General features: G+C 38.3%; 1 protein-coding gene across 1 annotated transcript; it reads left to right on the top strand.

Moving 5' to 3' along the window:
- The first annotated feature begins 8,764 nt into the window (after window positions 1-8,764).
- LOC107801199 (heat stress transcription factor C-1-like) lies at window positions 8,765-11,128 on the top strand. Its single transcript, XM_016624483.2, has 2 exons — window positions 8,765-9,257; window positions 10,081-11,128. The coding sequence occupies exons 1-2, from the start codon at window positions 9,048-9,050 to the stop codon at window positions 10,834-10,836; spliced, it is 966 nt and encodes a 321-aa protein (XP_016479969.1). The 5' UTR covers window positions 8,765-9,047; the 3' UTR covers window positions 10,837-11,128.
- The last annotated feature ends 2,811 nt before the right edge of the window (window positions 11,129-13,939 follow it).

Raw genomic sequence — 13,939 nt, 5'->3', positions numbered from 1 at the left:
TGAAATCATAGGTTGTTGACCATGCTATACTGCCTTGCCCCAAAGCCTGGGGCAGGTCCTCTTCATGTGACCCGAATCTCCACACTCATAGAAACCTCTCAGCACCATAGCCTGCTGCCCTGAAGTCTGAGCCTGCTGACCAGAATATCCACTAAAAGAACCCTGAATGGCTGGTGGGTGATATGAACTCTCTGGCATGGCACTAAAGTAAGCACTAGAAGAACCCTGATGACGAGAATACCCGCCAAAGGAACTCTAAATAGCTGGTGGACGGTAAGAACTCTCCGGCATCGCACTGAAATAAGGCCTCACTAGAGCACCTCGGGGAGGTGGTGCTGAATACAGGGGCCTGCTGGGCTGACCCCTCCCGGAGTGCCCTCTACCCCTAGCCGGGGCATCTCTGAACTCTCTAGAAAACTGGGCCCTCTTGTCCTGCTGAATCTGCTCTCTACCACTCTGGAGATAACCCTCAATCCTGCGAGTAATCTCCACCACTAATTGATACTCAGTACCTATCTCTACCTCTCCGTCCATGCTAGCTCGAATACCAGGGTGCAACCCCGCACTCTCTTTACATCCGTGGGAAGTATCATAAGTGGATGGAGAGACAACTCAGAAAACCTCACCTCATAATCCGTCACGGACATTTGACCCTGCTCAAGATGCTCAAACTGATACCGCAACTCTTCCCTCTCAGAGGGTGGAATATACCTATCCAAGAATAACTGTGTGAACTAACCCCAAGTGATGAGAGGAGAACCTGTTGTCCTGCCAAGAACATAAGACTGCCACCATCTACGTGCCCTGCCCTCCAGCTGAAAAGTAGTGAAGTCAACCACATGCGGCTCCAATATCCTCATGTTGTACAGTCTGTCTCTGCATCTATCTATGAAGTCCTGGGCATCCTCATGATGCTCACCCCCGAAGACAGGAGGGTGAAGCCTAGTCCATCTATCCAATAACTTCTGTGGGTCACTATCCACAGCTGGTCTGGGCTCAGGCACCACTGCAGCCACTGGCTGAGCCCCATCTACAGGTAGTGCAACCAGAGTCTGATACACTGTAGCTGCATGACCAGGAGCTTGAGCAGTAGGGGTCTGTGCTCCCCCTCCTGCCTATGATGTAGCTGGATCCACTGGAAATAAACCAGCCTAAGTCATGGTGTCCATGAACCGCAGCATATGGCACATGATCTCCTGGAAAACCGGTGTTGTCATAAAGTCCGCCGGGGTAGGCTTAGTTGCGGGCATCTCACCCTGCTCCTCAATGATAGGATCTCCCGCAGGATCTGTTGGTGGTGCTACTAGAACAGCTCTAGGATGCCCTCGTCCCCTACCTCAGGCCAGTGCCCTCCCCCGGCCTCTACCTCGGCCTCTAGCAATAGGGGGAGCAGCTCTCTCGGGTCTGGAACATCAGTCGTGCGTGTCCTCGCCATCTATGAGAGAATAGAAGAGAGAAATTTAGTATACCAACCACTGCACGGTAGGAAATGAATAAAGAGTAGTTTTCCTAACACCCTATAGCCTCTCGAAGATAATTACAGATGTCTCTGTACCGATCCGCAAGACTCTATTAGGTTTGCCCATGACTTGTGAGACATACGTGAACCTAGTGCTCTGATACCATGTTGTCACAACCCAATTCCATTATAGGTCATGATGGCGCCCAACACCCTTATTAGACAAGCCAACGCGGAAGTATTAATAAGTTCTCATTTTCACTTTACTAAAACAAGTACAAAAATTTCTAAATTTGAAGTTAAAAACATATGATAATTAGTAACGTACAAAAATAGTTATATAGTCCCCAAAAGAATAGTATACCAATGTGTGTGCCAAGACCTGGTGTCACAAGTTTATGGGCAACTAGTAGAATATACAAAAGAATAAATCTATTCTACTGTCTGAAATAGAATAGACAGCCAAAATAAAGAGAGACTCCATTATGCTGCTGAACGGCACAGGAAGGGAGCAGCTCACCGTGAAAGTCTCAGACCCTGATCAAGAATGCACACCAGACTGGTAACCAGATGTACCTGCCTCAGATCCTGTACAATTAAGCAAAGAAGTGTAGTATGAGTACATAAACAATATGTACCCAATAAGTATCATGTCTAATCTCGAAGAAGTAGAGACGAGAGGTCGACTTGACACTTACTAGGGTCAAATAATATGAGAAATGAGTCACACTAAGCATGGATAGACAAATAATTAACAGCTTATAGCAGGAAATAACAGGTCCTTTCCTAGATAATATCACAGTTGGTCATTTACATTTCAGGGCATATAACAAAGCTCAATCCACAGAAAAATACTGAGTAAAAGCATGCGCAAGTAGTGCCGAGGTCGTACGGCCGATCCAACATAAAAGTAAATTGTGCACTACCGAGGATCGAACGACATGAACCATAGATGCATCTATTACCCTGCTCGCAAATTAGACATGCGACGCGGTCAAATGTAATTAAACACAACAACAGGTAGGCAAGAATATATATCTGGGGAGCAATTACTCACAGAAATATCAACTTCTCTTTAAAAGGGGCAAGAAGATAATGTTCCTCTTATTAGTCTCATTTACCATAATCATCATGTTTTAGACAATCCAAATTAAACATAAAATTACAAGAATATCACATAAAGCATGCTTTTGGGTCCTAGACTACCCGGACTTAGTATAATAGTAGCTACGCACGGACTCTCGTCACCTAGTGCGTACGTAGCCCCCACATTCAATGGCAAATTATTTGATTATATCATCTATGGGGACAATTCCCTCTTACAAGGATAGGAGACTCACCTCGCTCCAAAGTGTACTTCCAATACCAAGAATGTGCTCAAAACCCTCAATTCTGAGTCGAACGATCCGAAACTAATTAAACGAGGTAGGAACTAGTCAATACAAGCTCAAAAGTTCGCATTTTAATTACTAAAGTAATTTCCCAACTTAAACATAAGTTTCCTAAAATCCGTCCCGGGGCCCACGTGCCCGGATTCCGAAATTTTTCAAATAAAGTTGTTCTTTATAACCTAAGGATCAATAATATATAATTTCTAATGAATTTCATAAAAAAAATTGTGGTTAAATCTAACTTTTATCAAACCCTAGGTTTTGCTCTAACCCCATGATTTTACCTTAATCTTTGTGTGTTAATTTACCCAAGGCTCAAGTATTAAACTAGAATTAGGTATGATAAACTTACCTCAAGATGGTAGGTGGAAATCCTCTCTCAAGAGCTCCAAAATCGCCCAATGAGTGAGTGAAAAATGGCCAAAATGGCTTAGAGCCCATATTAAATGAAGCTCACTAATTCAGTGATTTCCGTATCTGTAGTCAGGGGACCGCATCTGCCGTCCAGCTTCTGCAAGAGGAAGGCCGCATCTACGGAATTGGCCAAGCGACCTGGGACCGCTTCTGCGACTTTGTCTTGGCCAGCCTTGGCTGCATCTGCGAGAGGACGGCCGCTTCTGTGGTCTCCCACGTGCAGTTGACCAACCGCAGGTGCGGTTAGGACAACAACCTGAAGCTTCAGCTCTTCCCAAATTTTCCAACTTCACTCGAGCCTCGCCCGATTGATGCTCGGGGCTCCTGGGCCCTGCCCAGATATACCAACAAGTTTGAAATCATGAAACGTACTCGCTCGAACCTTTAGAACGCCCAAAACAATGCTAAATCTAAGAATCACCCCCTAAAACCAATTGAATCAAACTTATGAACTTCAAGTTCTTCAATTCACTTCCAACGCGACGTGTTTATACTACTCGGATTGACACCAAATTTTACGGGCATGTCTTAAATGTTATATTGAACCTATACCGGGCTCCAAAGCCAACATACGATCCCAATACTAACCTGATCAATCATTATTTAATTTCTTTAAATCCTTAGAATTTTAGTTTAACAATTTACAATAAAAATTCATTACTCGGACTAATGACCTCGGAATTTGATTTTGGGCATACGCCCAGGTCCCATATTTTTCTACGGACCCTTTAGGATCGTCAAAACCCAAAATCCGGGTCTGTTTGCTAAAAATATTGACCAAAGTCAAACTTAGCCTTTTAAGAAAATCTTAAGGAATCAAATGAGCCTATTTCAACCCAAGCTCTTCCAAATCCCGAACCAACCATCCCCGCATGTCGTAAATTAGTTAAAGCAAGCGTGGAAAGTTTTATTTAGGGAGACGGGGTTCTAAAAAGCAAAATGACTGATCGGGTCGTTACAATATTCATTTGGTTGTACCTGGAATATGCATCGAGAAAACTTATCAACTCGTGGCCGCCCGTTGCATCAATTATTTGATTAATGTTTGGCAGTGGAAACGAGTCTTTCAAATCCTTATAATCTTTGCACATAAGGAATTTAATGTTCTTTTTCGGAACTACTACTGTGTTAGCTGCCAGACAGGATACTTTATCTTTCCCATTGAACTGATGTCGAGCAATCGAGTTACCTCTTCTTTTTAACAAACCTGTTTTTAACCTTGCCAATTGGGCACTTCTTTTGCCTTACCAACGGGGTGCTTGGGTCCAGGCTTAACTTGTGCACGTCCACCTCTAGTGGGATACCTGTCATATCTGCATGCGATCATGCCAAACAATCAACATTAGTTTTAAGGAATTCAATAGATCCTTACATGAGCTTGGGATTTCGTCATGTCCCCAAGTGAACTTTCTTCTCTAGAAACTTCTTAAACAATGCCACTTGTTCGAGCTTTTCTACCGTTGACTTGGCCGCATCCGTTTCTTCTGGTACCTAGAAATATCTTGGTACCTGGTGGGATTCTCACGGCTCTTCTTCTTTGTTATCTTCCTTGGGTTCAGGAGAAGGCGTCAGTTCCTATAATTGTTATGTCGTATGTTCCTTCCCTTTACTAGTGGAAATCGAAACAGCGTTCATCTCTCTCACTGCCGGTTGATCTCCTCTTATTTGTTTGATTGCCTCTAGAGTTGAGAATTTTAGAAGTTGGTGATATGTTAATGGTACGGCATGTATCTCGTGTAGACATGGTATGGCAAGAATTATGTTGTAGCCCATGTTGTCGTCTACTACTTCAAACAAGGTAGTCTTCATGATCCCTTCGACATTCGTGGGCAGCAGGACCTATCCTCGGGTCGTTACACTTGCTAAGTTGAATCCAGCGAGGAGTTTTGCTGTCAGAATGATGCTTCCGATGAGTTTGGCTTGTTCCAGCACTCTCTATTGAATGATGTTAGCTGAACTTCATGGGTCCATCAAAACACGTTTAATATTAAAATCTAGAACGTTGACAAAAAATTACCAGGGCCTCATTGTGCAGCAACAAGAGTCCATTGGTGTCCTCTTCCATGAAGGTGATGTCGTCCTCGGCGGCTTCCCGGAGTCTTTTGCTATGAGTCACTAATAACTTTGTCTTTTTTGTTGCCGAAAAGGTTACACCGTTGATCTCGTTTCTCCCAAAAATCATGTTGATGGTTAGTCGGGGAGGGTCTTCCCTTGCCTTCGAGGGCTCTACGTTATCCCGGCAGCGACCGTAATAGTTCTTAGCCCGGTTGCTTAAAAATTCTCTAAGATGGTCGTTTTCCAACAACGTTGCTACCTCCTCGTGTAAATCTCGGCAGTTCCCAGTCCGGTGGCCATTAGTCCCATGATAATCACACCATAAATTAAAATCCCATTTAATCGGACCTTATTAGCCTTGGGAACCGCACTTTTTTGATATTTCTCATTACCGAGACCGGCTCCACTACACTGACATTGAAATTATACTCCGACAACCTGGGATAGGTGGATCCCGGGAACCTGATACCTCTTTATCTTGCAATGACCTGTTATTACGGTCTTGATCAGTTCTTCTATCGGGAGCGAACTTATTCGCTAACTAGAACCCTATGCTGTCAGGGCAAAAACCACCCTTAGAAGATCACCAATCTACATCAAAGTCATCCTTCAATTTATCCCTATTCTTTTTTCGATCCCGACCCATAGTTGATGCCAGGAACCCGATCTGATCATCTTCTATTCTTATCTTTGACTTGTAACGCTTATGGACATCCTCCCATGTTATTTCCTGGAACTCGAGCTGGCTTTCTTTTAGTTTTTGGGAGGCGTCGGAGCTCCTCATATTCAAGCCTTTAGTAAATGCATCAGCTGCCCATTCATTTAGCACGACCGGAAGTAACAACCTTTCTTTTTGAAACCTGGTCATGAACTCACGCAAAAACTCGAACTCTCCTTGCAAATTCTGAATATGTTCGCCCTTCAGGCCTGGACCTTCCTGGCCCCGGCATAGGCCTTGATGAAAGAGTTTCTGAGCATATCAAATTAATCTATTGAGTGCTCGAGTAAGAGTGAGTACCATGGCAGGGCCCCCTTCGTAAGAGTTTCTCCGAACTTCTTCAGCAAGACCGACTCAATCTCATGTTAAGCCAAGTTGTTTCCTTTCACCGCTGTTGTATAGGTGATGGTGTGCTCCTAAGGGTCTGAAGTCCCATCATATTTCGGTAGATCTGGAATTTTGAACCTCTTCAAAATTTATCTCAGATGCTACGCTCGATTTGAATTCAACTGGGACTATTTCTTTGAGTCCGGGCCCTTCAACACCGGTGGTGCATCCGAAATTTGGTTCATTCAAGCATTTAATTCCCTCATAAATCGCATGAGCTCGGTTTTGAAGGGATCATTACTGTTGTGGTTACCAGATCCGTTGTCGATCCCCCCTCTCCCCCGACCCCATCGAAATTGACCTCATCCCTCAAGGTGTTGTTATCATCCCTTTGCACTGTTTGATTTGTGGGAGCACCTGGAGGAACTGGGCCTCTTCCATTCGCGTTGATGGAAGCACCCGACAACGCCTTCCTTAGTTCTATCATGGCCGGTCTTGCCGTGAGAGATGGCACATGATGGTCTTTTGTTGTTCTCTCAAGATCCTCACCATTTTCGCAAGATGCTCGTCTTCAGCATCATCAGGAGTCGGCTCTTGTACGTGTGAGGGATATCGCCTACCATGAGTCGGCATTGCTACCTACTTCTCATTGCAGGTGTCACTGATCGAATCCTCATGATGAGGCAGGTTTTCTTGTGCCCCAACATTGTGCGCGATGTTGGCATTGTTAGCTGCAATTTTTTATAATTTTTTGCTACGAAACAAAGAATCAACACATGTTAGAGATAGATGCATGGATCAACTCAATTACGCAGTTGTCTAAGCCCCACGGTGAGCACCAAACTGTTTACCTATAAAACGGTAAAGTTGAATTTATAGTGTGGTTTATAGATAAGTGAATCGATTTGATCCAAAATAATAAATAAATTAAATAAAATACAAGACTTAGCATTGAAATTGCGATAAAATAGCAGATAGCTTGGTTCCGGGAGAAAACTTCCAAAGGAAGTAATAAGAATAACGTTAGACAGAAAATAAAGTATTATTCAACTTGAAATAGTGTGCAATATAAGTTTGTCTTATTTTTCGTGTGCCATAATGGTTGTTGAAATCACTATTTATAGTTATACCTAGGGAACAAGGTCCTAGGATCAAGTCCCTTTTAAATGACAAGGATGGGGGCCATTGATGAATATGTAACAGTAGGTAATGAATGCTAAAATTCTCTGTAACGGATGCGTATTTAATACTAAGGAATATTCTCCTTTGAATGTTATCTAGTAACAAATATTTGTTTGCTCTCGTTGATAATGTTCCCTTTCGGGGTCTACCCGATGCCAACCGAAATTGTTGTCCTCAGTCTTAGTTTTCACTCACTTCATCTTTTGACTGCCCTCTCCCCCTCCCCATGTGTCACTCTACCATTCGAGTATTTAATGTGACCCAATACACCCAACATCCCTCTTGTGTTTAGCCGATGTGAGACTTTGTCTAAAGTTTAGGGTGTTACAACCATATCCCTTTGGGCAAAGCAGTGACTACCAAAAAAATCTTTTATTCTCAAATTTCAACTCGATAACTCAAATTAAGAGGGAATGAATCCCACTATTCTGCCATACCCCTTGAGGTAAACACTTGCTACCAATTCATTCCTAAAGCTCGAATCTGAAATATTTGCTTACGGGTAAAGGAATCCTGACCATTCACCGCAATCTTTAGTGATGAATTTGACACCATTTTTCCATATATATATATATATATATATATATATATATATATATATATATATATATATATATATACTTCATTGAAAGGTTTTTGTTAAAGAAATTACAACTCACAAATTTATTCGTGAGTGGGTTCCCTCCTTACATAGTAGTTATGTGAAAATAATTTCATTTCGTTCCAAATTAGATTCATTATAGTGTGGACAAAATACAATTATTTTGAAGGCAAAATTACTATGTTTATTATATCAAAATATTTTTATACAAATTAAAAAAAAAAGTAAAAATACATAAATTGAAAAGATGGAGTAATTAAAATATTAAATCCACGTTTTTGCAATTGAAATTTCCACAAAATATATTAAACAGAATTATCATGTAGCTCTCATTTCGAGTCTTAACTCTTATCTAAATTCAATGGCTATATTTTAAAATTTCCAGCTTAGCATTTTTTGGAATCATCCTCTCCTGCCTTGAAACGTGGCATTGATCAGAAGGGACCGCAAAATAACCTCGATTCAAATGCCACGCTCTATACCCCGCGCGTGGGAAATCATTGGAAAATATCTTAGCGTCAGGGTCATGACGTGGACCAATCACATTTAAAAGTCTCTCTATGTGGTCCCCACCTCTCGTAACCATAAAAATATCAACACCCCTCCAAATAACCTCCACGTTACCACATATTACTAATTTAATACTATACACTAAAAAAATAATCCTCTATAAAACCATATTCTTTGCCATTTGCACACTGATACTCCTCCTCTGCCACCACCACCACCACCACCGTCCACCGTCCGCCGGCGTGAAGCTAGATTCGAGCACCTATCCGGTCTAGCTATTCCTCTTCGTATTTTGTCAATCTTTTTACAGACTTGTTCAAAAATTTCATTATATACACGAAGCAGAGTATTTCTGTTTCGTGAAAACATCGGAAGGAACTACTATATGGGATGGAGGCTAATAATAGTAATATTGTCGCGCCTTTCGTGTTGAAAACATATCAAATGGTGAATGATCCAAAAATTGATGGACTCATAGCTTGGGGAAGAGAAAATAACAGCTTTATAGTTGTTGAACCTTTGGATTTCTCTCAAAGAATCTTGCCTATTTATTTCAAGCACAATAATTTTTCCAGCTTTGTTCGTCAGCTCAACACTTATGTAAGTATATATAATATAATTATATATCAGAACATAGAAATATGGTTTACAATTAGGTTTTGTGGTTGTTTGAATTTTTCTGATGATGTTATGTAAAAAAAAAAATTATAAAGTCAACACTGTCTTATCATGTCTAATATGACTTAGCAAAATCAGATTTGGATTTTAAATTTAATTGATTCAATCTTAAGGTTTTAGGCACTAAATTATTGCCATATACTTTTAAAATTGTGGGGTTAAAAATTTACTATAATATTTGTTAAATTTTTAGTGAGTTTTTGATAGATTTATATATGTTTCATATTGAAAATATTGAATTCTTGCACCAACGGATAGTACACTCTATCTGCCTATGTGAAAAACTGACTCTTTTCTCAGCACTAAAATTAATACGATATACTTTTAAAATTAGGGGTTGTAATTTTACTGTAATATTTGCTAAATTTGTAGCAATTTTTTGATAAATATATCTATATTTCATATTGAAAATATTGAGTTCATATGAACCAATAGACTAATACACTCTATTTGCCTTTGCGTGTGAAAAAGCTGGGAGTTTTCTTAAGTTCATTGTGAATGTGGTGGAATCTAAATAGCAAAATCCTACATGTTCTGATATCGTGTTGAATCATTTACGACAAAAGTTTATTTGCTCCAATATCAATATTGAATTTTTTATAATTTTATTTAAAAGTTTTATACTGTTTAATTATGTCTAAACTACTAACGTAACTATGGTCTATGTAAATTATAATTGTGGTATTTAGCTACCAAGAGTTGATTTTAATTCTAATTTATTTATTGATGTTGAATGAATTTGCAGGGTTTTAGAAAAGTGGATCCAGATAAATGGGAATTTGCAAATGAATGGTTTTTAAGAGGACAAACACATTTATTGAAGAATATAGTGAGGAGAAAACACAGTAGAAATTCATATTCTTTGAAACAAGATGAGAGTGAAGATGAAGAGATTTATACAGAAATTGCAAGATTAAAACAAGAACAAAAAGCCTTAGAACAAGAAGTTGAAAATATGACTAAAAGATTAGAAGCTACAGAAAAAAGGCCACAACAAATGATGGCTTTTTTGTGTAAAGTCGTTGATGACCCTGAGATATTACCAAGGATTTTATTGGAAAAAGAGAGATCTAAAAGGGTAAGTTTAAATAATTCTGAAAAGAAAAGGAGAATTATGATTTCTAATAATTCCACAAGTTGTTCTTCGGTGAAAAGTGAAGAGGAAGTTGGTGGTCCATTAATTGGGGCAATTTCGTCATTTCGCTCTCCCGATGCGAATTTCGATAAGGATACGCTTTGTCAGTCTTCGCCATCATCGGAAACACCGGCCATGACGTGGCTAAGTGGTCGGCCGATGATAACTTATGAGCCTTATCGGAGTTGTCCGGCTATGTCTAGTTCTTTGTCGTCGGGCTCGTCGGAGAGTGGCGGATTCACGACGGGACCGTCGTCCGAGGCTTTTTCCGGCTATGACTACGGCGGCGGAGGAGGAGGAAGTGTGGCGGCGGAGGAAGTTAGTCCACCACCTTATCCATTTTCTTTATTAGGAGGTGGTTTTTAGCCTGTGTGACCTATATTTTGTAATTATTTTTATTCATGCAATATGTTACTAAATGTATCTGAAAAGTGAGACCTCCTAGTTAACCTTTAACAATAGAACTAATAAAAATTGGCTAGGGAATATAGGTTCATTTTTTCAAGCTATGCTTGATAATTTTTGATAAATTTAGTATAAGTCTGAAGTTTTTTCCTTCTTTTTCTAATTAAGAATTCCCAGTTTTATTTGGGATTAAGGTCATGGTTAAGGTTGTAACTGTAATAAATAGTATCAATTAGTATGGTTTTGTTAGGTATCTCTTCTTTCATTTTATGTGAACATATTGAATATCAAATTTAAGATTTTCTTTATATGAAAAAACATGTGATATTAACATATCATAATATTTGTTACGGAGAACATCATGTTAATAAAACTAAATAAAATTATAAAATTAAATTATTTTCAAATATAAAACTATATGACACATCTAAATTAAAATAAAAGAAGGGTTGGTGGGGCCTTTCTTTTTTTCTATCGTCCACACCTCTCAATAATGTATTAAATCATGAATCGTTATAGTTGGATAAATATGATTTTTGTATCCTTAATTAGAAGTTTTGAGTTCAAACTTTGAATACTGAAAAGTTCTGGTAAAGAACACTTATCTTTTAATGAATGTTACGAGGCATGAATCTAAATTCATCGGCCTACGATACATATACTAAATATCGGATGATATAAAAAAGTATTTCATTATACCTTGAGGGCTACTCTTTTCAAAATGGTAAAAATTAGATAAAATGATAGAAGGGATAAATTACATTATATATATAAGGTTAATTATTTTATGTATATATATTAAATATTGAATCCCCTCAACTTCTTTGCATATTTACTTTTTTATTTTCTGTATCTCCTCGGTGAAAATTCTGTTTCCGTCAACACAGCTCATCCAATGAGACTGAGCCATTCAATAAAAGTGCCAACTTCTGCTCCATACAATGATCACCCATTGGCCAGTAGTCAAATTAAATGAGTCCCCCACTTTGCACATGATCTCTTCCCCCCTATACAGTCTTACACCCCATTCATGCTCACATAAATGGTGCCCAAAGACATAGGGCCCACCCACCAAAAAAATTTCCTTTTTTAGAATTTTTATTTTCAAAAATGTATTTATCTATACAATTTTGTAAGTTCTTTGGAAATTTTTCGAAAATAAATTTTTAGAAAAACTACTTTTTCAAAAATTTAAAAAAATTTCTTTTTCTCCACTCACAAAACTGCAATATTTTTCAATGAAAATGCATATCCAAACATAATTTTAAATTTTAGATACCATTCTTCAACTTAATTTCAATTTTTTTTTTTTTAAATTATAAATTTTATGTCCTACATAATCTTCTGTTGTCGCCCTCAGGCCAGCTAGCCTGCATACCACTGCCTCTTTCTCACGTGAGCAACACGTGACACAAAAACTCGATATTGGTTCTATGTGCATTTTACTCTCTTCTTCCTTTTTTGGGCCCAAACGTATCTTTTGCAACTCTTTTCGTGGCTGATCTGCACAAATATTCTTCTTTTAGGTCACGATTTAGATTTTGTTCGTATTTTAGGTTATTGTTCAGATTTTATCTCTATTTCACATAAAGTTTCAAGTTTTTATTTCCTCTCTCGAAATTTCAACTCTTAACAAATTTATTTCCAAATTCATGTCTAAACACAACAATATTTATTTTAAATTTTCAAAAGTGCTTCTAAGAAAAATACTTTTAGTAGGAAGCAATTTCTGTTTGTTTAATTAATTTAAAAAGTACTTTTGAGCAGCAATTAGTATTTGATCAAACTTTTAAAAAGTGCTTCTAAATGTATTTTTTCAAAAGTAATTTTCAAATAAATACTTTTGGAGAAAAAATATTTATTTTGTTCCTCAAAAACTGTTTCTGCTTCTGTTTAAAAGCAATTTTTTCCTTCAAAAAATTTAGCCAAATATCATATTAAGAAGAAAAAATAGGCCAAAAGAAGCTTGGTCAAGCAGAGTATTATTCTAGCTAGTTAAATTAAATAAATTAAACAATTGGAGAGAAAAAAATAGTGAAAATTGGGAATCTTATCTAATAATATGAAGGCGGATCACGTGGTCCCAACAGTGGGGTCAAGAGGCACGTGGATGGGCCCAAAGAAGAAAGTCCCAACACTTGAAACAAAAGGTAAGTTTGGCCCCAAATATGGACAAAAGCCTCGTCCATTTCTCCCCTGGAATTTTTACATTCCTATGTCATATATGAAACTATATTACCATCAATATTTAAGGTTTGATATAATTATATTTAGTATACTTAATTATTATTTATATACCATTAGTGGTTTTAATACACTCCTAATTTAATGGTACAGTATATTCCTTCTAATACCACTCTCTCCACGTTTCTCTCTCCAATTCCCACACCTTCACCCAAATTTCCCTCTTACACCCATAATTTCTGTATCAAAATCTCATTATTTCTTCCATAGCCAAGGCACTATGGGCACTTCTAGAATCTTGTCCCAATGTTTTTGTGCCCGGGGAAGATGAGCACAAGCCTGGTCGATTTGATGGTTATGATTTCGGGTTCCTTTAGTAATATAAGAGGAAAGGAAAAGAGAACAGCAATTCCACCATTGACAGCCATTAAAAAGCTTTGAATTCAAATTTGGGTTTTCAAGAATCATTATTTATTTGGAATGGGTGTTGTTGTAAATAATTGGGAATATGGTTTGAAGTTTATATCTCAATTTTGAGGGGTTTTGGTGAAGATTAGACTTGATTTTGGCTTAATTTCGGATTGAAACTCGAAGAAGAAAAGAAGAAGAAGAAGAAGAAGAAGAAGAAGAAGAAGAAGAAGAAGAAGAAGAACAAGAACAAGACATGACATACATTATATTGCTGCAATTGTAGATAAATTGTAGATAAATTGTAAACTGTTGTTTATTTATTTTTGAGCTTTTGTGTTTTTGTGTTAAAAGTTTGATGGGAGTTTGTTATTCCACTTCGTCCGTTTTGGCGCTAACTTGTGCAGAGGAGAAGATGTTTTTAAGCTATATATATTGCTATACCTTTAAATTCAAGAAAGTATGGTTGTAT

This window comes from Nicotiana tabacum, chromosome 8 (assembly GCF_000715075.1).
Source record: "Nicotiana tabacum cultivar K326 chromosome 8, ASM71507v2, whole genome shotgun sequence".
Classification (NCBI taxonomy): domain Eukaryota; kingdom Viridiplantae; phylum Streptophyta; class Magnoliopsida; order Solanales; family Solanaceae; genus Nicotiana; species Nicotiana tabacum.
This window is presented reverse-complemented; position numbering and strand designations above follow the sequence as displayed.